Below are 27,488 nucleotides of genomic sequence, written 5' to 3'. Positions count from 1 at the left end.
CAGCCCATAAAAATAATGTTTTTAAGAATCATACACAAATTATTAATTTGAAGAAACTACAATAACAGCGATAATAAGTTAACTAGACAGTTAAATATTTGAATAGAATTACTCCACTGTGTTTCGAGAATGTATAACATTTTATACTTTACATCAATTTTAGTTTTTCAATACTGCTTCGAAGCCGATTTTGTATTTAATCTATACAACAGGCCGTGGGCGAGCTGGCAAAGGAGGTGGCGCTCCTTGCCGTGCAGGTACTGGAGGAGGTTGAGTAGTCGGGGGAGGGGTACTACTAGCTGGGGGCGGTGGTGGAGCACACTGCGGCGGGGGGAGGATGTCAGCGGGAGGAGTTCCAACAGTTTCGTTTTGAATTGGCGCAGGACGAGGTGGAGGTGGTCTTGCTGGACTTACCGCTGGATTCCTTGAAGGTATCAAAGGAGTAGGCGATGGAGCTGGAGGTCTACTCGGTTGCTGTCTACGGGGGGTGGGAGGAGCAGAACGCAGAGGACGTTCGCTTGGTATTTCCCCGAATAATGGAATTGTGTTGTTAGAACATAAATTTACTTCTGATTTTACTATTTCAATCCAATTAGGGGACTTTAATGATATTGCTAGCTCTATACCACACGCTGAAAATTTTCCTTTTTGTACTGCAGCTAAGGCATGTTGACCATCTCTAAAAGTTATACTTAAGGTTAGATCGTCAATAAAACGTACTAATGTTACTTCACCAATAACTGCTAATTCTTGCAAAACAGCAGCCATTACATTGTCATCAAAAATAGACTCTTCATTGTCATATTCTTCTACTGGTTGCACAACAATACTGGCATCAGGTGGTCCTAAATCTTTTACCACTTCATAAAACACTTCCATGCATTTCGTATAGCTGACTTGCAAAACTTCTATTTCAAGGATAGCAATTACTGGGCGATGGTCACTTTGCTTAAGTTCAGCACGCCCATAGTGTAATAATTTTCCAGCAGCTAATTCTGAAGTTGTTTCTGGATCGATAGTATATTTACGGCTTCTCCATAAAACACGATCCGTCCACGCTGGCGCTCGACATTTCTCACTAGTATCATAATCATCGCTAAATAAATCATATTTGTACGTAGGTAAGAAAGTTATTTCGCCTTCAAAACAATTTTTAAAGACCAAGTCTTGTGACTTTTGACGTAACAGTTGATCTTGTTCTAAAAGCCTTTGCACATTATTTTGAGAAGCCAATAAACGTGTTTCATCCTTATCTAAATCAATACGATAGTTGAAATCTCCGCACCAAAAGACGTAATCATGAGAGTATAGTGACCGCCCCATAGGAAAAGCAATTTTTCGTGTAATTTCTGTATAATCTGCATTACGTTCTGTAACTTGAGATTGTCCTGCAGCAAAATGTGCACAAACAAAGCAAAGAGATGTTCCATATATTACCAACCGAATTGCCACAGCTCCTTTATTGCCAGTAGCACCTCCAAGTCCTGTCTTCACAGAGTCAAGTGCTACATCTCTTATATGTGGAATTAAATCCTTCCTGGCAAATATGAAAAGACAAACACCAACCAATTGATGACTTGACAAAAGTGTATAAGAAGCATCTCTCGCTAACACTTTATCTAGTTCTTCACTCCAAGCCTTAGCATTGTCTGAACTAGCTGCCATAATATTGCTAGCATTTAAATCAACTATTTCTTGAAAACCAATTGCAAATATGTCAGATGGATGATCTTTTAAATTCACAGTGTTGACTAAAGCTGAATTTGGGCAATCTAATAGCCAATCTGCTAAGGAAACATCTTTATATGCTAGACTTCTAAAATGCTTGCCTCCATTCACATTGTAAGTTCCAATTGTTATACGAATACTTGATGGTTGTGTATATTCATTTGCTCTCCTACACATTTCTCTAAGAACAGGTGTTGATGTATGTAATATATTAGATGGAAGCAAAATTCTTGTTCGATCTGCGAGCTCAGAATTTAATGTTGAACCTAACAGTAGTATATCAATAGCTTCTTGCTTCGAATTATCTAGCAAATTATTTTGTATCGTACGAGCAGCTGATCTAGCTCCATCCATTAATTTGGAACCACCTTGAATGGCACCAGTTCCGGCATAAATTTTTGACACTTCATTGCCATTATTAACCCACATTTGTTTAAAAACTTCCTCAAACCTATTAACATTCTGTTTTTTGTCAACACATTGCAATAGCATCAGCTGTATAGCAAGCATTTCTAAGCCAATAAAGGTTTGGATGGCGTTAGTTCTATCCAAACAATCTAAGCAATTAGTACGTATGACACCCTTTTGTATATTATAAATATCAATACTTTTGGCACTAAAAATGCTTATATGATCATAATAATTTTCAATAACTTTTTTAAACTTTGCTAATGCAGAGTCAATTGAAGATGCTCTAACTTCCTGGTGATAATCAAAGATAACTTGTGCAACATCATTATGAGCGGATTCATTGAGGTGTCTCTGAAAAGCATTGCTTAGAGTTGCTTCTCCTTCACTTCCTCCTATTAAGCTGGAGCCTAACAGATTTACAACTACAACAGACCCGTAATTACGTTTCAATTGAGAGAAATGTCTATCACATGCACTAGTCGAGGCATGATAACCCCGAGACATTTTTACTTTATGAGAACCAACCTGAATTCCAGGCTGTTCCCAAAATAGTGGAACTGATCCTCTTGTTTGAACGTACGATGCAACTGAGTCATCTATGTAAATAGCTTGTTCAGTTTCAACAAAGTTAGCTACATTGCCATCATCATTGCAGCCTCGCACATTGAATCTAGTTCCTGCCCTTTCACAACTCAACCTGGACACTAATACAGCTCTTGCCTGTCTATGACCTACATAGATTGTTCTAATCTCCACCGATCCACACATTGCTCTAGTTAGCCAGTCGTCACAGTCTATTCCAAACCTTATAAGATGGATAAACAAGGTTCTATTCCAAAAAAATCTATTATCTGGATTAGCTGCCTTACTTTTTCTTTGAGCGCAGAGAGTAAGATCGAACAAATTTTCACTAGTTTTACCAGAATTCCATGAGAAATAAAAGGTGCCTGAATTAAGTAATTTCCTCACTTCTGAAACTTTATCTTCATTTTGCGATTGATAGAAAAGAGGTAGGAATTGTGTTTGAGTTATTTTAAAAACTTCAACATCGCCTACCTTTCCAACAGAACAGCAACCCGTAACGAGTACGAGGTACAGAAGGCAACTTTCTCCCGAATTTAACTGTAATACGCCTAGGCATCCATATGCATCAGCAATTTTGTGGTATTGCTTACGTAAAGTTTCAGTCTCTTGAGAGGACAAAGAAACCACCGCTTGAGATTCGAATAACAATGCAGTGTCTTTATTTCTATGTTGCAAAATTATGCTATACGGATTAGGTGGAGAAGATTTTTCAAGAACTTTGAAACCTTTAGACATAGCCATTGTGGCTGTCTGAATTTAGTTCCAGTCGATAAACATCCGCCCCCTAAATAAATTACTTTTGAATTAATTTGTAACTAATTATTAATTTAATTTAATGTTCACGGCAATAGACACCAGCGGGCAGCGGCTGACGACCAGCCCACACTAAATGTCAATAATGTCAATTTGATTTTTTCACAGCCTATAGATATATGATTTAAAGTCGTAGTATTTTGCTTCAAATCCCAATTTTTTTTGTTAAATGGTATGATTGTGTTTGGGCTCTAAACATTATTTTATAGTTTTGTGTATTTTAATAGCAGTAGTATTTTATATTTTTTATGTTTAATAGTGTAAGAAAATCCTGTCGTCATCTAGAACTCAAATAAGGAAGGTGCTCTTTTATTTAAACCGACATTTTAATTGATTGTCCCAGAACTAGACTTGCGCTTTTTGAATATTTCTACAGAACATTACTTATTTTATTGGTACCTGAAATCATTACACAAACTTTCTTTATTACCTAGTTTATAAGTTCATTTTATTTTATTTTCTTAGTTTTCTGTTTTGTTTTTTGTTTACTAATACCATTTTTTATTTTCTTTTTTGATTTTTTATTTTTTTAAATATATTTTTTACTTGTTGTTTTGTTTCATTAACCCAATATGGACCTAGACAAGTTTACGGGAACGCAAAAGGGCTTTTTTATTTCATTTACTTCTATTGTTCTCATACTTTGGTCCAACATAACCTTAACCGTAGTCTGAAATAAAGAGTTTATTATTTTATTATTATTATTATTAACATAAAACGAAGCTAAATGAAATTTTTTCATTTACCAAGAAGTTTTAATGATAAGGCATGTCTCCAAGTGGCTCTTTCTGCAATGCTTTTGTTAAATTGTATTCCCAATGCTGCGAAAGAATTTGATTGTTTGTTCTACCACGCCAACTTAAGATTTTACAAATTTGATATAAATAAATAAAATTTCCACCATATTGGTGCCCTGCCATATTGGATTTAGAATGACGTCACATAGCTAACCAAGCATTGACATCTAAACTAAACTTACGTACAAAATTTCAGCAAAAATAGTTGAAAATTTATACTTCGAAATTGAGTTGCAAGATTCCAACCTAGCTAACATACTCACATATATAGTAGGTTAAATAAATGTCCACGCCAGCGCCGTCGACTTATCGTTATGCGTTGTACATTTCTTCCCTCGGGCAAGGTGCAGGAGAGAAGAGGAAGATATGGGAAATATGTTATTGTGTTCCGAATAGTAGATAAAAAATGTTGTGATAGTAGATACAAATTGTGATGTTGTGGCGCCAACAATTTGATTTAAATGAATATCTAAAAAGATATCTTAGTCTTACAATAACTCTGCAACGAATTAATGATTACAAAAAATGAAAAATTATTTTATTGCTTTATTATTAGCAAGGTATATGAATCCTCACGAATGAATAATACTTCATCAACTAGGTAATTTTATGAAGATAAACTTTGTCTTTTATAGCGTTTTGTTTGGAAGCATAATTTAGGAAAAAGTGTAAAATCAAATAAAACGGCGCCGCATCGCACCGCGCGTGTAAGTCGCCTGAGTTGAACAGTAATGGTTTAAAAATATTTTAGTACGTGCTTTCAACTTAACGCGGGTGAAGCCGCGGGGCACAGCTAGTGTAATATTTTGACATAAGTAACTCCTTTTTTGTGTCATGCGGAATTCAGCTGGATAGGTACCTAATGCTTTTTGTTATAAGAATATGCTATGTGGATACGGCATCAAAAATATAGCCACCCCCTCTCTTCCCGTGGTTGTAGTAAAAGGCGACAAAGGGATAACACGATAAGGCTAAGCGCGCACTGGTGGCCAGGCCACAGCGGCCAGTATTGCGACCAGGCCGCGAGTGTCGCGACCAGCCGCAAGCGTCGCTTCCAAGCCTCTAATAAACCTCTGCGTATCAAAAGACATAACGATATAATTTGAACACTCCGTAAACAGTAAAACGTCTATCCGCGGCGACCAGTGCGCGCACACTAGCGCACGATCGTACAATTCCAAGTGCGCGCTCTATGATACGATGTACATACATTTCGCTGGCCGCCGCGGCCCGGCCGCTGCGGCCAGGCCGCCAGTGCGCGCTTAGGCTAAGGGATAACCATTACCACCTTGGAACTTAAAAAGCCGACCGATGGCGGGATAACCATCCTACCGCTGGTTTTTAAATTCACAGGCCGAAGACGGGCAGCAGCGTCTTAGGTGCGACAAAGCCACCCCTGCGGTCACCAACCCGCCTGCCCAGCGTGGTGACTATGGGCAAAACACATGAGTTCACGCTATTTTTGGCGTGAACTTTTGGAGGCCTATGTCCAGCAGTGGACTGCGATAGGCTGAAATGATGATGAATTTACAAGAAAAAGTAATGTGCATAATAAAATTATCCCATGTAAATTTAAATAAATAAAATATTATAAAATTCTCAATAAACAATTTTATTCTTATACATTTTTATAAAGATTTTAATATAATATTGTATAATCTAAATAAATCTTAATTTACACTATCAAACAAAATTACATTTGAATATATTCTTACAAGCTAAAATTAACGTATTTATTATACAGCGCTAAGGACTCGTGGGGCACTATGATTTTTCCTTGGCCACGTTCTACATATTCTTGGTATATTTCTTTGGATGCTTTAGTGACAGTGGGCGGGATGACGTCGACGGAGCTGTCGATGGTGAACGCGCTGCTCACCGTCATCACGATGTGGATGTCCGGCTTGTAGCGCGGGTTCGAGCGCCGCTCGAAGTTCACGTAGCGCTTGTATCTGTTCAAAATTATTTACTTTTTTTTTATTTAGCAAAGAAATAGTACAGTAACACAAAAAAAAAATAAAAATTAATACGGCAAATGCACAAACCAATAGTTGGCAATAATAAACAAAGCGCAAAAAAGCTAAACCACACGTTTATAATTATTAACGGAAAAAATACAAAAATTTCTGTTTGTATTCAAAATAAGAGAATTAAAGTATTATTGGTCAATTAATACTTCTGCATACGAAAATTTATATAATTTTACTTTATTAATTTCAATGTTTTGATAAATTGGAAGAAAAGCATTGTGAGTAAATCTGTATTTCTTAACAGAAGTTTTGAGTATATCCGTAGTGGAGCATCGTTACCGAGAAAACTAGTAAAATAAACCTTTAAAAATATTTTTGTAATAGGAGAATAGTAGCAGTATTTATATTCTTTTACAGTTTAATATTAAAAAATAAACACATACAATAACATATCGCGTTTGCCAGGTTCTTCCACTTTTATGCAATTGTGACGTTTGATAGCGGGGAACAGTGGTGCCTCTTCTTCGGTTTCCTTCTCTTCGAGTAACTTTGCCACCACAGTGATAGGAGAGGTTGTGTACTGACGGGAACTTGGCGTAGAGTTCGTGAGGTCGTCGTCTGAGGTAGAGTCGCTATTTGAGCTATTAAAAGATATATTATATATCAGTCTATTTAGATACATTTATATACAATTTTTACCTACACGATTTTTATACCTATTCTATTATTTTCTAAAAATAGGTAAATTAAACTGATTATGTATATTTTAAAACAAGGATATTTAGCACAGTCTGTTTAATAAATAAAATTTTCACAACACATAATAATGAAACAACTTTTTCTGATTTTATCGCGGTTTATTAAGTTTTTTACATGCCCAAAGTTTCGGATACTTTATATCAACCATGATCACGGGACGAGGAGGGGAGGAGGACCGAATTATAATGAAAAAGTTGTTTCATTATAATGAGTGAAATTCGCGTACACATTAGAAGACACACATAATAATGACAATGAATTTTATTACAGAAAACCCATAGCCAACCGATATACTCAATTTTGTTGATTTCGGAAATTCAATTAAATTGTTTGGTATATTAACATATCATAACTGCTTGTATACTAATAACTAGCTAACATGGCGAACTCCGTTCCGCCATTTTTTTTCCTTAAATATAATAAGAGAAACAAATAAAAAATCTAATTTTCTGTAGTCATTTGAGACTTATGCGCGTAAATTTCGGCAATTCATTTTTATTTATATTATATATGTAAATAATATACAGGTACATTTTCTCTTGCCTTGGTCGGTTGCTGGTTGGTTGCGTGGTCCACAAGTTTAAACTCGCTCAACGTGCAATGGAACGGGCTATGCTTGCGGTTTCTCTCAAAGATAGGATTAGAAATGAGACTATCCGCGAGAGAACGAAAGTTAACCTACATAGCCTACAGAATTAGCAAGTTGAAGTGGCAGTGGGCTGGTCATCTGTGTCGCAGGACCGATGGCCGTTGGAGCAGATGGGTCCTGGAGTCGAGACTGCGTCTTGGCAAACGCAGTGTGGGACGTCCTCCGGCCCGTTGGACCGACGATCTACGTAAGATTGCCGGTGTAGGCTGGATGAGGATTGTGGAAAACCGGGATGTCTGGCGCGAACTTGGGAAGGCCTATGTCCAGCAGTGGACTACAATAGGCTGAACTGACTGATTGACTGACTGACATTTTCTCTCTAAATTAATCCTTCCCTATATCTTAAAAAAATATAATTATGTTTTGTACACTACTCACTCGCTGGAATTATTAGAGATGGTACTGGATCTTCCACTGATGACTGGATTCTTAGAACTCGGTCCTTTGACCTGTCCCACAGAACGGCCTCGTACTACGAATGGACTAAGGTTCTCATAAGAGTTTGGAGCGAGGTCCCTAAGAGTGTGGTACATCTGAAACAAAACCATTTAAATATTTAAAGAAATGAACAAACTTTCCTAAATTTAATCAAACTTAAAACATTACTATAGTCTGTTCAACGAGAAGAGATACCAAATGTAAACAAAGCCCATCATTTTTTCGTAGCGACGACGGAACAAACAAAATGTAGTCTATCTCTTTCTATCTTGTTTGTTTGCTATCTGCTGCACGTCTCTCTGCAAGGTCGAACAATATTTTAACTGGCCTTGAAAACAATCGGACCGCGTATGGCCCTCTGAATTTCTATTATTTATTTTTATTTCATTTCGTGTCCTGAAGCGCTCGGGTGATTTTTATATTTCGATAATTATTATTTAAGAAGTATCAAATCTTAAATACATAATTATATTTAATTAATTTTATTTAATTCAGTAATTACAAAATATAAATATATTTTACATTTAAAATTTTTGTGTAAGTAAAAAAAAGTTACAAAACCCTGCATAGTTGAATGACCTCGCATTTGGTTTGTTTACATTTGGTATCTCGGCTCGTTGAACGCACTATAGAAACATATTTTTAAAGCAACCCATTCTTTTAAATATAGCTTATACCTAACTGTGGCTATCTCTTTCAATATATCATACTTCGATGATTAAATTAAAATATCGATTTGTTTGTTATTTCAATTTCATTCTTACCTATTTCTTTAATACTAATTGAGTAATACTTCTAGGTAGAATGAATTATAAATTGATATTGGAACTTATTTTTGAGTTACATATGCGCAATCAATTCAATTTATCATTTACACCTACATACATAAAAAGTAAATATATGAATTTACACACAATACTTTATGATATAAACAATGTAACACGTTATTATTTTTTCATCATCATCATCATCATTTCAGCCGATCACAGTCCATTGCTGAATATAGGTCTCCATAAGTTCACGCCAAAAATGACGTGAACTCGTGTGTTTTGCCCATAGTTACCACGCTGGGCAAGCGGGTTGGTGACCGCAGGGCTGACTTTGTCGCACCGAAAACGCTGCTGCCCGTCTTCAGCCCGTGTATTTCAAAGCCAGCAGTTGGATGGTTATCCCGCCATCGTTCGGCTTTGTAAGTTCCAAGGTGGTAGTGGAACTTTGTTATCCCTTAGTCGCCTCTTACGACACCCACGGGAAGAGAGGGGGTGGCTATATTCTTTACTACTGTAGCCACACAGTAATTATTTTTTGTAGAATTTAAATTATTAGTAAATCAAATCAATGGCTGAAAGGTTGCAAAATTGATGTAACATTTTTCGATCAATCTTCCAAAGAGAGAGTACAGTAATAATCTTAATAGTTTACTGATGTTGACGTATTGAATCAAGTAACCGGTTAATTAAATAATACGTTTAGTCTCAAACAAAAAAACGACTTTAATTTATAATGCCAAGTATAGTATATACATTATTGGGGATTACTCAAAAGCTACTAAAGTGCATTCAACGAAAAGAAATACCAGACGTAAAAAAACCAACTGCCAAGCCATTCTCATATCTTCAATGGTTTTGTCACCTCTTTTACCAACACATTTTTATTTTAAATGTAAAATGAATTTATATTTTAATAATTACTATTAAGAAGTAATAAATCTTATATAATTATATTATCTAAACGAACAATTAACTATTCTTGAATGTATATTCATTTATTCTATGTATCTTGGATCCCCCGCTCTATCCCCGCTTTGCCTCCCTATTATAACAATTTATTTACGATTGCCGATCGTAATGAAATTTTACATACACGTCGTCAAGAGTGAAGAGAAGGCATCGGACTCCTGGAATTATCATGAAATATTCAAGAGTTTCAAAGTCAACGTGGACGAAGTCGTGAGTATGTAGCATATTTATTCTAGGTTCAGAATTTTAGGAACAAAATGAAATATCAACTATTAATGACTTAACACAACAAAAAACTACAATCGAACTAAGAGCCCCCTCCTTTTTTTCAAGTCGGATAAAAATTTATCGAAGGTCACCTTGAACTCGAAGCAATCAGCGAAGACGGTGTACTCGAAGGGGCGGTTGTACTCCTGGTAGGGGTCCACCATCTCGAGCGCGTCGCCCTGCAGGCCGATGACCTCGCAGCACAGCTTGTTCATCTCCAGCGTCGGGAGCGGCAGATGCCGCGCCGTCCCTTCGTCCCACCACCGTGTCAGCGACCTGCACCACACCTTTTTTTTATTATTCTTTTCTACGATTAAGCATACGGCTCACCTGATGGTAAGCGATTACCGTAGCCTATAGACGCCTGCAACACCAGAAGCATTGCAAGCACGTTGCCGACCCTACCTCCAACCAGTCGCCTACCCCAGTCGGGCTGCCAAATTTTGAGGATATTACCTGTTGTACCCTACCTCGATAAATCTTCACAGTCAGTAAAAGTATGTACACGGCTACAATGGCTTTCCAATGGTACACACGCGCATAACTCCCGAACGACTGACTCAAATTTGATTCTTTTTTAACCGACTTCCAAAAAAGGAGGAGGTTCTCAATTCGACTGTATTTTTTTTTTTTTATGTATGTTACATCAGAACTTTTGACCGGGTGGACCGATTTCGACAAATTTTGTTTTAATCGAAAGGTGGTGTGTGCCAATTGGTCCCATTTAAATTTATTTGAGATCTAACAACTACTTTTCGAGTTATATCTAATAATGCGTTTTTACTTGACGCTTTTTTCGTCGACCTACGTTGTATTATACCGCATAACTTTCTACTAGATGTACCGATTTTGATAATTCTTTTTTTGTTGGAAAGAGGATATCCCTAGTTTGGTACCGTGATAAGAAAACCAGGATCTGATGATGGGATCCCAGAGAAATCGAGGGAAACTCTTGAAAATCCGCAATAACTTTTTACTGGGTGTACCGATTTTAATAATTTTTAATTTAATCGAAAGCTGATGTTTGTCATGTGGTCACATATAAATTTTATTGAGATCTGATAACTATTTTTTGAGTAATCTTTGATAACGCGTAGTTGCTTGACTATTGTTTCGTCGATCTACGTTGTATTACTCGTCGATGTAATTGAAGTCGGTTTTTTTTCGTTTGCGAGCAAACACAATTATTTGTCATGCTTGTTATTGTCAGGACAAGTTTTGTAAATAAACAATATAATCACGGTAAAAAAACGGCGTTACACAGTTTGCCGTGTTAGCTAATACGTCATTAATAATAAAGAAAGAAAGACGAAGAAGAAGTTCAACAACTCACGTTTTGTCCTAGCAATCATTTCCTCATGACTAACGTGCTAAATTCTTTTACCATCGCCATTTCAAATAGCATACATATTTGTTCAATTTTGAATTCGCCAAGATTGGTAGACAGAACTAAACGCCCGTGGAAAAAGACGCACGAAGTGATTGACTAGTTTAAATTCGCTATCTCTCGGAAATTCATCAAAGTGAAGAGTATAATTGTGAAAGATATCATCGTCACGACTTGACTCTTGATAAAATATATAGACAAAATATTTTTTTTTTGACTGAAACACTGCCTATCTTGTTAAAAAATTCATGTTATAAAGTAGGTAGACTTTTTAAATTGGTCAAGAGCAGCACTCTGTTATAATTAAAAATCTAATGTATAAAATATATCACACACCTTTTATTCGGTATGTAAACCATTGTCTCCGGATGATGTAGATAGTAATCGGTGGGGTACTCCCATATAGCTGGTCTGTTCGGATCAGGCTCGAAATGACCCAAAAACAAATTCATGGTATTTTGCTTCTCAGCATCCGAGAAAGTGTTGGAGTAGTATCGGCTCAAAGTTTGCATGATGTCATTGCCGTGAGATGACCAGGGTGCTGTTTTCCTGTAGGTTTTTATTCTGCAACGCAAATATGTTTATTTTAATAAGCTTGAAATCTTGGTGCATCTTGATGAAGGAGACTATCATAAAGAAATTTAAAGACAAGAACATCTGCTGATCCTCATCTTTCATAGTAGAAAAGGTCGTCCTTCAGAATTGTGAGGCGTTTACAAGTTATACTGTGTGGCTACGGTACTAAAGAATATAGCCACTCCCTCTCTTCCCGTGGGTGTCGTAAGAGGTGACTAAGGGATAACACAGTTCCGCTACTACCTTGGAACTTAAAAAGCCGACCGATGGCGGGATAACCATCCAACTGCTGGCTTTGAAATACACAGGCCGAAGACGGGCAGCAGCGTCTTCGGTGGGATAAAGCCAGCCCTGCGGTCACCAACCCGCCTGCCCAGCGTGGTGACTATGGGCAAAACACATGATTCCACGTTATTTTTGGCGTAAATTTGTGGAGGCCTGTGTCCAGCAGTGGACTGTATAGGCTGTAATGATTACAAGTTATAATACTACATAAAATCTTATGTTTTACCAGGAATATTACTATAAGAAATTTTGTTCATATTAAAAAGCATACAATATAGTTTATCAATATTTTTGAACATTTATTTATGAACAAACACGATGCTTAGTAATTATTTGTTTCATTCGATATACCTATGAACAAGTTGTGATCCTCCATACTGTAGGGCCAGCGTGTCGCCGTGGTCTTCATACAACCCTTCCAAAAGTCGAACACAGTCTGAATCAAACTCAATAACTGGTTCTTCAATTAGTCCCAATGCATACAACTGTAACAAATTAATATTAATGCATTATTCCAAATTGCGATACATTTTCAGCAAAAACAAAATTGTAGCCAAATAACGGTACTTAGATGAAATTACTGTAATGAAAATAATTGTTTAAAACTGTTTTTTTTTTAATATGTATATTTTACTAAGTTAACATTGATGAGTAAAAAAGTATACATGTAAGATAATTGTGATATACATATATGATGTATGTAAGATAATTGTGATGAAATAACTGGCAAACGAAAAAAACCGACTTCAATTACATCGACAAGTAATACAATGGAGGTGGACGAAAAAAATAGTCAAGTAAATACGCGTTATCAAAGATTACTCAAAAAGTAGTAATCAGATCTCGATAAAATTTATATGTGACCACATGATAAACATCAGCTTTCGATTAAATTAAAAATTATCAAAATCGGTACACCCAGTAAAAAGTTATTACGGATTTTCGAGAGTTTCCCTCGATTTCTCTGGGATCCCATCATCAGATCCTGGTTTCCTTATCATGGTACTAAGCTAGGGATATTCCCTTTCCAACAAAAAAAGAATCATCAAAATCGGTACACCCAGTAAAAAGTTATTACGGATTTTCGAGAGTTTCCCTCGATTTCTCTAGGATCCCATCATCAGATCCTGGTTTACTTATCATGGTACCAAACTAGGGATATCCCCTTTCCAACAAAAGAAGAATTATCAAAATCGGTACATCCAGTAGAAAGTTATGCGGTATAATACAATGTAGGTCGACGAAAAAAGCGTCAAGTAAAAACGCATTATTAGATATAACTCAAAAAGTAGTTGTTAGATCTCAAATAAATTTAAACGGGACCAATTGACACACACCAACTTTCGATTAAAAGAAAATTTGTCGAAATCGCTCCACCCAGTCAAAAGTTCTGAAGTAACATAAATTAAAAAAAAAAAAAAAAACAGTCGAATTGAGAACCTCCTCCTTTTTTGGAAGTCGGTTAAAAATCATCAAAATCGGTACACCCAGTAAAAAGTTATGCGGATTTTCAAGGGTTTCCCTAGATTTCTCTGGGATCCCATCATCAGATCCTGGTTTCCTGGAGAGGATTCGTCGCAGGCGTCTACAGGCTACGATAACTGCCCAGGCTTGCTAACCATCAGGTACGCTTATTTACCACCTTAGTTGTTTATTAAAAAAAATAAAAAAACATGAATAACCTGATGCGCCAGCACGCACTTCCCTATAGCAAACTGGGCGGTGTTGGTCCGATCGAGGCAGTCGACGCAGTTGACGCGCACGAGGCCGGCCTGCAGGCGCCCCGCCTGGTGGCCGGCCGCGCCCAGCGCCTCGCCGGCCGCCGGCCCGCTCAGGAACACGCCCGTACGCCGGACCACGGTCCGCGCTATGGCAGATAACCTGCAATTCGTTAATTTTTCCTTTAACTTTTTTATTTTTGTTCGTTTCTACTTTTAATATCCTGTATTTTAGGCCTTAAAAATCCAGCTGTTGGAAAAATTCTTCTGCACGCCGACTTCTCCATGTGCGATGCCAGATAACCTGTTATTCGTTTCTTTCGACTATCAATACTCTGTATTTTAAGATTTAAAACATCCACTGTTGGAAAAAAATTCTGCCTTTATGTCACATACGGATAATCGAGAAAGGTAAGTCGTAATAGCAGAAAGGTGGTTAAGAGCCATTTCACAAAAATCGGTAACAATCCGCGAAATTGTAATATTTTGACGTCGTTAATCTCAGTGTTGGATGCAATAATGTAATTTATATTCTTGAAATATAATAGAGCAACCTTTGTTGTAGTCCATAGTCAGATCAGAATTTTGATTTATATTATGTGTATAAAATTATTAACCTTTTCATCAGCCTCCTCCCTGGGTAAACGGTCGCAATGTATACTTTGAAGTCCTACTTTTCAATAACCTCTACGTTGAAACCATTTTAAAAAAATATCATAATATGTGGAATATAATTTTGTTGTCCACTATCATAGATTTTTATTCCATTTGTATCTCTATTAAACGATAAAAAAAATTTAAAGTTACGAATATTTTCCAAATAAGTACAATTTTAAAAGCGATATTTCTCTTAGAAAACTAAGAAATTTTAACGAACTATCTTCATCAAAGTAAACTTACATCATTAAGGAATACAAAAAAAAATAATTAAAAGATGTAATTATTTTTAATACATTTTATATTAAATAATAAAAAGATAGTATATATTGCCACGCATCAAGCCCGGTAAATCAGTCGAGCGCTAGCGCTCTTAGAGGTAAGGTCCACGCCAAATTCTGCGCAGCCGTCTCTTTCGCTCACACGCGCCAAGCGCCTGTTGTTATAGCGGATAAAACGCATTTGATACTTTCATAATAAAATATAAATAAAATAAACATATTACGAAAATGACTGTAAAATAATATAATGATAATTTCTGTAAACAAATGGATAATTTAATTTTCTTTTCTCACACTATCAATACAAATAGGCATTTCAATCTGTTTGTCTTGTTATTTGTTAATTAATATGTTTGTCGGTGTCGATGTCATTAAATGCTTTTTTATTCATATCGTAAATATTAGATTCATTCGTAAACTGAAAAAACTAAATCAATTTAAAAAAATTGTTTCATAAAATTGATTTTTTTAATTTTATTTTAAATTTATTGACTGTTGTTATATAACATACTTGAAATTTTTAACAAATTAATTATGTAAAAAACATTTTATACCATAGTTATAATTTTTATTATACATCAGAAAATGATCACGATGGTCTTTTGGTTGTCACACTATACGTACTAGCACAAAGATCGCGCGGCTCGTACGACTCGCGCGATGCGACCAAATTTACCTAAACTTGCAGAGCGTAAAATTGTGAAATGGCTCTTAAGTCTGTTAACTTATGTCGTATCGTCTAAACTGATAGTAGATGTAAAGTATTTATTGAGATTATTAACATCAAGAGAATTTGAAGCAACTTGTTGTTTTTGATAACTCTAAGTGACTTGAGGAATATCCAGACTTTCGACTTGTAAATGTGGCCTCGTTGCGCATTCCCACACGAATTGTTGCAGCGATTTCGGTATTTTTTATATTTCTCCATATTTGGGTTTGGGTCCGATTTATACCGAGTTAAAACTAGGTACAATCGCGCTATTTTTTAACTGCTGTAGTGTTCTAATTTCAGCTGTTAACCAAGAGCAGGGAGATGTTTCATAAGCACTGGTCTAATTGGAGCATGTTTGTCGAACAATTGGATCAAAAAATCGAAAGAGTAAAGCCCCGTCCATACGCTTGGTGTACGCCATAAACACAAACAAAGTTCCAAACATCGACCACAATCATCAAACACAAACAGTCGTCCTCACGCTTAACGAACGTGTTAGTATTTTGTGGATCGGCAAATATGGCGGACGACGAGCTTGTGGCAGCTATCACTTTCGGTTTGACTTATTTTTATTTTAAGTTTAAACAAAATGAACGAAAAAGAAGAAGACGAAGGCGATGGTGGATGATAAAAATTCACAAAAATCGTACAAGGTACTTAAGTACAAATAAGGTATTTTTTTTTATATCACTAGTTCGGCAAACAAGCGTACGGCTCATCTGATGGTAAGAGATTACCGTAGTTATATATAGACGCCTGCAACACCAGAAGCATCGCAAGCGCGTTGCCGACCCAATCCCCAATGCCCCCAGGAGCTCTGGTCACCTTACTCACCACAGGAACACAATACTGCTTGAGAGCAGTATTATTTAGCTGTGATCTTCTGTAAGGTCGAGGTACTACCCCAGTCGAGTCGAGGTACTACCCCAGTCGAAAATATTTTCATTGTTGGTATTATTTAATTCTAATTCACGTTTTTTTTTCGTTTTAGACAATTTATAGAAGAAAAATTTAGTGAGCTGCTTTATGAACCATCAGGACAGTTTCACAACTTTTGTCGTATGAGTTTTGTAGATTTTGAATATTTGCTAAACAAAATTTCACCTCTAATTTCGAAGCAAGATACTGACTTCAGAGACGCCATACCAGCTAAATATCGTCTAGCAATAACATTAAGATTCATCGCAAGTGGTGACAGTTATAAAAGTTTACACTATTTATTCAAAGTATCCCCCCAAATAATATCAAAAGTCATACCTGAAGTCTGCAATGCTATTAACCAAGTTCTGAGAGACGAAATAAAGGTAAGGCATTTTTTTTTTCAGTTTATTAAAAGACCATACATTTTTGTAATATATTTATTTATATTTTAACATATGCGATAACTGTGAAAAATGAAAACCGGAACTACAGAAACTTAAAAATTAATAATATTTAGGATAATGTAATTATAATAATATTTAGTATTATTCATTTTTTACAGTTATCAAACTCTTCCTAAGCTTTAAGTAATGCTTTATTAATAATATTTTGTCCTGTTTGTGGTGCAATTAATTCGTTAGATATAATTTGAATAGTGGGAGTTGCATATTTTTTTAAGTCCGGTTGGGAGATATAATGCGATTGAATGCTTTGAGAACTCGATGGTTCGTTTTCTGCTGGCAATTTTGCTGGTAAGGTTTCACAATGTGACATTTGAAAAGTGGATGGTTGGTGTAAAATCGTTGGTTCAGAGTACGACGTTGGGGAAGGCGATGGACGGTTCAGATAAGGGGATGCATTTGGAAAAGGTTCGGAATAGGATGTTTGAGAGGTTGACGGCCGGTTTGGCATTGGTGAAGTAATGCACCTTTGGTATGGGACTGAGTGATAGGAAGATATGGCTTGACACCTCTGTTTTTCTTTAATTCTATTAATAAATAAAGTATCTATGTCATACATCATCAGTTTTCTGTCATCAGAAGGCAATTCTCGCAACTTTTGGGTTAATAATTTTCCATATAGTTCGCAGTCATCTTCTTCCTTTAGTGGCGGTTGAGATTCTTTTTGCCTTTTGGCTAACATATTGGTTAACTGCCCAAAAGCTGAAGACATCTGCCGTTCCGCTATATCTTTAGCAGGACGACGACGGGAAGTTGGTGGTTTTGGTGTTTGCAAAGTTGACGAGTGCCCTGAATCACTACCATCTACGTCTTCTCCTTCTTCCGCTAAAGTTGCACTTTCATTCAGTATTTCTTGTGATGGCACTTCCTAAAAAATAAGTTTAGTTTATTATCGTTATATCTCACATTGTTTTGTTTTTTATTTCAGATGCCATCAACGAAAGATGCTTGGATTAATATTGAAAAAGGATATAGAAGAAAATTTCCGCACTGTCTGGGTTCCATAGATGGCAAACATATTGTTATAGAAAATCCACCTCACAGCGGAACGGAGTATTTTAACTATAAGAAAACCTTTAGCATCGTTCTTTTGGCGTTAGTTGATGCCAATTACAAATTTATATTTGCAGATATAGGATGCCAAGGGAGAATCAGTGATAGTGGCGTTTTTAATAATTCGTTACTATGGCAAAAGATCTCTAGAAATGAAATAGATTTTCCTACACCATGCCCACTTCCTGGATCAAACATTGATGTGCCGTACGTTTTCATAGGCGACGGCGCTTTTGCATTAAGTGAGCATGTTATGAAACCCTACCCAGGACAGCATAACGTCGGTTCACCAAAAAGAATATTTAATCAAAATTTATCGAAAGCTCGGGTTGTAGTAGAAAACACATTTGGAGTTTTAACATCGGTATTTCGAATTTATCGTCGCCCAATTGATTTAGATCCGAGTACTGTATCACATATTACAATGACCTGTGTGCTAATACATAACTTCCTAAGGAAAAACTCCCCAGAAAGATATACCCCTCCAGGAACTTTTGATGTGATTGATGGAAATGGCCAACTAATAACACCTGGATCTTGGCGAAACTACAACAGTTGTTATAATGCAATTTAGGACGTTCCAAACTTACCACGTAGGTCAGCCGTGCACGCCAAACAGATAAGAGAAGAATTCACTTCATATTTTTGTAGGTCGACATAGCATATTATATTAATTTAATAAATGAAAATTTAAATTAATAAAAAATAATTGAAAATGTATACCTATAGGTCATTGATATACTAGTAAAAAACGTATATAGGACATACGCGCTCAAAAGTGGCACATGGAAAAACTAAGCTGGGCTATTTGACTTCAGTCACTTGGCCAACGTATGAATAAGGATATTGACTTTTATGTGAGTGTGACAGAGAGGTCATATTACTTAGTTGATATTATTAGTTAGTATAGTAAGTTTGTATTTATCTATTTTGATACAATAGATTAAATAAACCACTACGAAAAATATTTATAGTTTTACTTACCTCTGTATTTATATTATTTGTGCTTGTATACACCGGCCCCAAAAATGATTCCATTAGGTCATAAGCAAACCATATGGGTTTATAGATATCGTCTGCTCCTAAAACATGAGACACAATGTATCAGATTCAAAAAAGAAAAAAAAATATTGGAATAGGTATGCAATTATACGTGAAATTCAACATTTAATGAAAATTTTTATCTATCGTTCAGGCTGTGTGGCGATAATAGCACCATAGTATGTGGCGATAGTAGCATAGAATAAGCTCCTAATTAAGCATATTATCTCTCAAAACAAAAAATGCTGCTCTAAATTCCATATAATGATAAAAAAGTAATAATAGTCAAAACCAACCTGAACCAGAACGAATCGAGTCATGTTTTTTTTTTTTTGAAGTGTCTTCTGAACGTAGCCATTAATATTTCTTTTTTATTTTTTAATTCTTTCACACTTTTATTCATTATCACACTAATGCGTGTCCACGCATCGTGGACCTTTTGCCTATTTTTGTGGTTAATGTTTTTCGAATTCCAAATGCATGACTCATTTTGATACGCTTCTAAAAAACAAAGAGTTGTATCTTCTGACCACTCGGTCATGATAACGCGCCAAAAACTGCTGCTAACAACGTGGTATCGATGCGACACGTCCACCACCCGTAAGCTCCCGCGCGGCACTGAACGTTTACCAAGCGTATGGAAACACCGCGAACTGTTTGCCAAACAGCCTTTGATCTGTGAAGAAAAACCGACACCGACCCCGAACAGTGACGAACACAAACAGGAACATGCAAACACATATATACAAACACTCATCCACATGTAGGTGTTTGTTGTTTGCTGTTTGCCATTGTTTGCCGAGCGTATGGACGGGGCTTAATGTATCATCCACCCCAGACGCATTTCATACCTCGGATCAGTTTAATTTATAGCGACATTTTCACGTAAGACATCGAAATTCATGCCATCGAAATTACGCTGCAGAAGAATTCTTCACTAAGCTTTTGGGGAACTTTATAGGAAAGAAATATCAGAGATCATGGTAAGAAAAATCTACGGCTGCATTACTATGCTTTTTAACAGTTTGAGAAGACATGTATTAAATCAAGGAGAGTGGAAACAGTTAGGAAAAGAATGAGTTGCTTTCAGGGGGAGGACGTGCATTTTAGCAAAATTATAAAGAGAGCGGAGTCGCGAAGTTTGATAATCTTATTTTGTCAGACAGGTGTTAAAATCACCCATCAATCCCGGTGAACGTTTCGCCTGCGAGTTATTATCTGTGTGCGGAGCAGTTGTGGTGGAACAGTAATATGGGCGTCATGTGGATGGAGTCAATTTTAATAACATTAGTTACGCCATGGTGTTGCTGATCAGTTCGATCAGTGCATGAAGACAATTACTATCAATATGTAAAGCATATGCTGAAACTTAGGGACTCTTGAGTCAATGCCAAGAAGAGCGAAGTCATGTTTCAGAGCGAAGTCATTACAACCATACCTAAAGTGTCTCTGTGCGGATCATCGCTACTTAGGGTAGTAATCGAGAACTTGTGGTAAAAAGGACATCGATAGAAGGCGCAGGTCGCCGTCAGTTCGCTGAAACATGCTGCCTCGCAGATTTGCACCATGTAATATGTTTATTATATAGCTCTATATAAAGCGATCTACCAATCATTTTGCACGTAGTCTGTGGACCAGCTATAGCTTGCGTTCTTACAGCGACCTCCGCGTACTATACAATAATGCGCTCAGGATACTGTTGGAGCCGTGGCGCTGTAATGCCTCAGTAATATTCGGAGAAAGGCGCACTGATGACTTCAAAGCGAATATGTAAGAGGTGCGTGTCGTTATTATAGCGTTTCCGCGGCAGCCGTAATAGTATTTTAAAAGTCGATAGATGGAAAAGTTCAATGCACATTTGAAACACCATGAAAAATAGTTAGTGGTTTGAATTTTACTTAAATGAAAGAAAATTTATACACTAACATTAGATTTTAAGAAAAATTGTTGCTTACAAAATATGGGCATGTCTTGAAATAAACGTTTATTATTATTATATTATTATTATTAATATGTAGAAAAAGAGTATACTCTTAATTTAGTTAACTTTATAAAGTTAAAAAATTGTGTACAATACAAAATATAACTCACTTGTCGAGAACTTTGGCATCAGCACCTTTATTCATTCTTGCCATGTCCAAATGGAAATACTGTATTGCATGCTCGGGTGACAAAAACTGATTGAGATACTTCACAGCATTACTTATAACTTCGGTTAATAAAGATTCATGTTTCTTCTTTTCCCTCTTTTTCACTAGATTGAGGATCATTATAGGTGAACCATATCTTGTCATGAGATTGTTAAAATGTTTCGCTGGTATTTCGGCAAATGGATCACTGCGGTCGATCATTATAGCAGGTTTAGGGACCATTTTAGAAATATCTTGCGACCAGAAGCAAGGAATTGAACCTCTCATTTGAACGAATGAACTAAATCTGAAATATTAGTCAAACATCATATACAGTCTAAATTCATAAAACTAATATTAAAAAGGACAATATCTACTTTATAATCAATATTGTAACTATTTTAATAACTTTTAACTTACTTCCAATAAAGGAGTAGGTTCACAATTCGTGTTTTTTTTATGTAGCTAACCCTCAGAACTTTTTACTGGGTATACCGATTTTGACGATTCTTGTTTAAATCGAAAGCTGGTGCTTGTCTTGTAGTCCCAATTAAATTTGATCGAGATCTTATGATCTTATGAGTAATCTTTGATAACGTGGACTTACTTGACTATTTTGCATCTACTTACGTTGTAGGTTACTTGTCGATGTAATTAAAGTCGTTTTTTTTTCGTTTGCCAGCAAGCACAATTTTAATTATAATAATAGAAATAATAATAATAACACAATAGGACGAAATTATCCAGTATCGAATGCAGCAATGCTTTTCCTTACAGGTTAGATACTAACTGAGATATTTGCAGAATTACGAAGGATTTTCAAAGTAATGGCCAACACATATGTTATACATTTCATCATTAATGCTAAATCCATAGTGTCAAAGCAAAATCACCAGAGTTATGTATTTACCTGCCAGCAGCAAATGAAGAAATTATTGCATCATGAACAATCTGCTCAGTTTCCACTTCATTTGCAACATCTCCATGCATATTAGCTCCTCTCTTCAAAAATCTTGTACCAGCATACCTGTTGCTTCTTCTTGCAATGAGAGTCAAATATATAGGTCGGCCAAATATATTTAAATTGCTCTGCTCGATAAACCCATGTATGATATAAAGTATCCAATCAGGATGCAATTGGGAATGTACGACAGACAGGAGATGGCTATTCCAAACAAACCTCCATTGTGGCACTGTTCTCACACCAAATTCTAATTTTGTACCTGGTTTCCTAAAAAAATTATGATTATTTAATTATTATTTGATTTATAGTATAACAATGTACCTATGTATATAGAATATCAAGTAAGATGCAATAGCAAATTTTATTACACCAAGAATTTTTGGTTTAAAAATCAATCTGAGAAAACAATGATCAAAATTTAAAGCTAAAAATGATAATGAAATACAGCATATAACAATAAAAAAAGAATCTGTACCATTTAGTGTATGTAATAATATATTTAAAAAATTAGAACTAAATCTTAAAAATAAATGTAAAAATTTACCCTGTTTTCATTTGTCTCTCTTGTAATTGTTTCTTCCATGTTTCAAATATATCTTCATCATCTTCTTTTTTATCACATATACATTCTTCTTGCTCCGAGTTCAAGTTTGACTGGTAAACAGCTGCGGTGACAGGTTTTGGAAATAAAGCAGGTGCCAGTTTCCTCGGTGGTGCCATATTCATTTGTAAAGTATGTGTCACATCATAGCTGTAGCTGTAATAAAAGTTTGTTGACAGATCTATTGCAAGAAACATTTTAACATATCTCTGTTCATCTGGATGAAGTGGTTTGTTGGTCTCATTGGGAATGTATATCATTGCTGTATCTTCAATTTTATAAATGGAATGTGAGCCAATCACAGCTATTTTACGCCTCTTTGTCACCAAAATTATATAATAGCCTTCCAAGAATCTTATAAACCCTGCAATAAGGCAAATATTTTAAATAAAGTGTTACTATTACTTTGAGAAAGCAGTTGTTTAACTTTAATTGAAAATAAAGAAATTCTAATTAAAATCAATTTTAAGAAAATAAATACTACAGAACTTTGTTTGCACAGAACACTTACAACTAACTAACAAAATTATGGTAAATCTAGTTAGAGAACAATTAAATAATATAAAGGAAGAAATATTACAAAATAATAATACAAAAATATTACAAAATAATAAAAATCTGATGAAATTAAGATCAATATGAAGGAAGTGTGATAATTTATTTTATTCAAACTCGAGTTTAATTTAATAGCTAAATTATTTTAAAAAATTACACAAATCGCCAGTTAAATACAAACCTACAATGCCAAAAGCTGATACCAGTTTATTTAATCCAGGGGAACGGGCACTCCTGTTACCAAAGCCAATCATGTTTAATAGTTGGTGTATTTCCTGTTTATTGTACTCAACTTTATCATCAACTAAGATTAACTCTTTTGAGTCTGTTCTATCAATTTTCAGTACCCGGAATCTAGTCTGTGTATTATTTGATCCAATAAGGAAAAATCTCTGAAATACATTAATTCCTTATGTAATAAAAACTTCTTACGTGTAAAATTGGCTGTAGGAATTTCGGACATTGTAATAGGCTAGGCTTATATTATGTTCTTAACTTAAGATGTTACATTTTATAGGTATTGTATTCCAAGAAAGTTAGCAGAAAGAATTTTTTTATATCTAATTAAATATAAGAACTTACAGCTTTCGTTTCATACAAAGCTATCCTTTGAATTGAGCTGATAATTGGATGAAATACTAAACTTTGTTTAGACATTATAAGTTTATTATTAGTATACCTAGTTGTTAATATGTATTAAGTTTTCTACAAATAAATGAGTATGTCATAAAAAGTAAAATACTATTTTAATATTTTGATAAAATGGTTTAATATTTGTTTTCTAATTTATTCAACATTATTTCATCAAAATGTTGTTTAGTAAAGTTATTATAAATGTATTTTCTTGACAATAACCAGGGTGACAATTTGCAAACAATCTGTGACAGTCAACTGACAAGTGATGAAGTGAAAATTGAATGGGGCGCGTTCCACCTAAGGCCCACAACGCCATTGATCACGACCGCTTAAAGGTTTAAATTGCAGTTCCGCTAAGTTAAAAAAAAAAAACCCACGGGCGTTGTACTTGTAGACGAATTTTATAAGTGGAACGCATATTTGGGCGCTGTCAGGTATCAGAATATGTGTGCTCGCAATATGGCGGCATGGTGAAAACACGCAGCTGTGGGAGTTATGAGTGATTATTTCACGAGGATTGGAGTAAAACTTAATTCAACAACGCAGCTCAGATCAGACAGTTCAGATCGTATCACATCGTATCTTCTACATTCTACGTGACATTAACGAATTCATCTGTGCTAATTTGGCACTAGTTAAAGCCATTAATTTTATATAATTGAATTTTAATCTATGAAGTCAAATATTATTTGTTGCTGTAAAAGACTTGAATATTGACGATATTCTGCTGCAACTAATACCAATTTGAAAAATTATGTTGACTAAAAAGTGGCCAAATCACCTCAACAATAGGAAGAGATTTCCTGTCTTTTTTAAAATCAGAGAGCAGTTCTTCGTATGTCATCAAAGGGTTTTACAAGTGCTTCTTACCTGGATTCCAGGCTATAGGTCCATTCTTGGTAACAAGAGTGCAGTTTCTTGCGCTAAAGCACTCACACTGTCACCTTAGATCATTTCAGAAAATCTTTACAAGATTCGTGATCACTTGTAAAATCCTATTTACACGAATTTTAGAAGCTATTCTGGAGTGATACTAAAATTGTTAAAGGCCAGCCTAATGCTGTACATCGTAATACGTTTTCGGTTTTTCCTCTTTAGACGTGTTAGCCGCTGGGTAACATCCAGAACATATAGTTAAGTCTTAGACATGCTTGGAGTACACAGGAGTGCTTGTGCCATGGTTAAAGTTGAGGTTTGTAGCCATTCACTGTGTGAATGAGGTCTTGACCAAGCGAACTGAAATCATATATTTTTTAACTGCCCTATACACCCTTATCCTGCGTATGATGTTCTTCCTCCTAAAATTCCACGACCCTGCAATGTTGAAGGTTTGTTGTCATCTATTTTAGTCCATTTCATATTTTCATTCTTGAAGTAAAACTTCTTTAGCACGCTTGACTTGGGGAGTAAGCTGGCGAGTGCGTGACTTGAGCGTTACGAAAAGTGTGATCAGGTGAGGCGAACGGAACAAGAGAGAGAGGTGTGAGCATACATTTTATTTCTCTCTTTCTCTCATAGCCAGTAACGTTTTGTATATATAAGATACAATGCAGGCCCATTGTGGAGGCCTATTGAAAAAAAAGTTTTACTTCAATCGTGTGGTCTAAAGCACTCTTATTTTTTATTTTCATATTTTCTTTTTTTTATCAATTGTAATAAAAAGATGTTTATATGATTAAGTTGGCAAACAAGCCTGTGGCCTGTGGCCTGTGGCTACCAGATGGTATGTGGGTGGCTGGGTGGGTAGTGGTTAGGGTCACCGTGGCTTATAGATACCTGCAACACCAGAAGTCGCAAGCGTGTTGCTGGCCCTATTCCCACCCCTCTCCTGAAGCCCGTAGCGTGCATTCCATATACGCAGAAAGGCACTGCCTACCTTGTCATGTTACTAAAAATGATATATAAAACATAAACATTACATATTTTTGAAAAAAACATAAAACATAATTCAATTTAAATCCGCTTCAATTGAAAAACCCACCATCATATATGCGACATCAGCGCTTCGCGCGAATCGACGACGGGCATTTTATGTAACTTCTGCCTACAATTGCTAACAAAATGTTAGCAATGACAGTAGGACATTATATAATCCTACAATTTTTTGTCAAGCGTCATATGGAATACGAGCAAAGTATTGTGTTTTTAACATTGGTCGGTTTAACAAAGACAGTAGGCACAGCCTAAGAATAACCTATGAAATCAAATTGTCTTGAATTCGATACCGTTTTTACCAATAATTATGATTTTTGACACGGTCGCATAATCGCAACAATCTACAGAGTAATTTCGTAATAGAAGTAATTCGCTTTGAATTTTTCGTTTGTGCGTTCTTTTTATTAGTGAACGGTCACTCTCCAATTCGGCGTTCTTTGCCTAATTACCGTGACGTTTTTTATTTTTCACTGATTTGACTTAAACAAATTAAAATATGAAACAAATCAAAAATACGAATTCAATAATTAATTTGGTATGTAACAGTTAATTGTGGTTTTCTAGATAATGAGACTTAAAAATTTTATGACTATGGTAATTAGAAAATTTTTTATATTTAATGTAACGGTAATTAGGAAATATGCTGTGTGGTTACAGCAGTAAGAATATAGCCACTCCCTCTCTTCCCGTGAGTGTCGTAAGAGGCAACTAAGGGATTACACAGTTCCACTACCACCCTGAAACTTGAAAGTGCCGACCGATGGCGGGATAATCATCCAATTCCTGGTTTTGAAATACACAGGCCGAAAACGGGCAGCAGCGTCTTAGGTGCAACAAAGCCAGCCCTGCGGTCTCCAACCCGCCTGCCCAGCGTGGTGACTATGAGCAAGACACATGAGTTCACGCCACGTTTTTCTTGAAATATATTCTCTCTTGCCAGGACAAATGCGAGTGATCTCATCTTGCTCTACAAAAATTTGGATGTCTTGTTTGGTTTTCTCTACATTAGTCCCTATATTATTATTATGTAAATACTTTGGTTCTATTCCTTTATCATGACTTTGTTTTGGTTTTGGATGTAGCGTGTTTTATATTTCAGTCTTAATGCTTGCTTCCTGTACTTTTCATTTGCTCTTCTTAGCTCCTCTATTGTTTTGTCTCAAATATGACATTTCTTTATTTGTTTTATATACATGCCTTCTAAATAACAATAAGAGTGAGATTTTATTACGTATCGGTTTCTCGACAGTTATCTTTGAAGATGGTGAAATTGGTGAAGTTGGTGTTGAACACAAGGAAGACGCTCGATCCGTAATGTTCACACTTGTATCTTTATTTTCTGTCAAATGCTCATTATTGATTAATAATAAAATAACATACTTTCAGTAGAAGATGATGACAGAGCACTAGATGGACGCGG

General features: G+C 35.8%; 3 protein-coding genes across 3 annotated transcripts; 1 reads left to right on the top strand and 2 right to left on the bottom strand.

Annotated features, from left to right (window-relative positions):
* Positions 1-201: 201 nt before the first annotated feature.
* On the bottom strand, positions 202-3,524 carry LOC123655687 (synaptojanin-1). Its single transcript, XM_045591442.1, has one exon. The coding sequence runs from the start codon at positions 3,463-3,465 to the stop codon at positions 202-204; it is 3,264 nt and encodes a 1,087-aa protein (XP_045447398.1). The 5' UTR covers positions 3,466-3,524.
* A 2,428-nt stretch (positions 3,525-5,952) lies between these two features.
* LOC123656015 (polyphosphoinositide phosphatase) lies at positions 5,953-24,154 on the bottom strand. Its single transcript, XM_045591738.1, is given in 12 exon segments — positions 5,953-6,286; positions 6,748-6,945; positions 8,091-8,245; positions 10,249-10,432; positions 11,880-12,107; positions 12,756-12,889; positions 14,087-14,285; positions 21,340-21,684; positions 22,288-22,608; positions 22,886-23,448; positions 23,683-23,889; positions 24,080-24,154. Coding segments are annotated over 12 exon segments (2,850 nt in total). The 3' UTR covers positions 5,953-6,045.
* On the top strand, positions 16,761-19,174 carry LOC123655688 (protein ALP1-like). Its single transcript, XM_045591444.1, has 2 exons — positions 16,761-17,076; positions 18,083-19,174. The coding sequence occupies exons 1-2, from the start codon at positions 16,834-16,836 to the stop codon at positions 18,779-18,781; spliced, it is 942 nt and encodes a 313-aa protein (XP_045447400.1). The 5' UTR covers positions 16,761-16,833; the 3' UTR covers positions 18,782-19,174.
* Positions 24,155-27,488: the final 3,334 nt, after the last annotated feature.

The sequence above is a fragment of the Melitaea cinxia genome, chromosome 8 (genome assembly GCF_905220565.1).
Source record: "Melitaea cinxia chromosome 8, ilMelCinx1.1, whole genome shotgun sequence".
Classification (NCBI taxonomy): domain Eukaryota; kingdom Metazoa; phylum Arthropoda; class Insecta; order Lepidoptera; family Nymphalidae; genus Melitaea; species Melitaea cinxia.
The sequence above is the reverse complement of the archived record's forward strand: the minus strand, read 5'-3'. Positions and strand labels throughout refer to the sequence as shown.

Coding starts and splice junctions, on each gene's coding strand:
- LOC123655688 (XM_045591444.1), top strand. CDS start 16,834: ATGAGTTTTGTAGATTTTGAATATTTGCTAAACAAAATTTCACCTCTA. Junction 17,077..18,082: donor TTCTGAGAGACGAAATAAAG/GTAAGGCATTTT, acceptor TTTTTATTTCAG/ATGCCATCAACGAAAGATGC.
- LOC123655687 (XM_045591442.1), bottom strand. CDS start 3,465: ATGGCTATGTCTAAAGGTTTCAAAGTTCTTGAAAAATCTTCTCCACCT.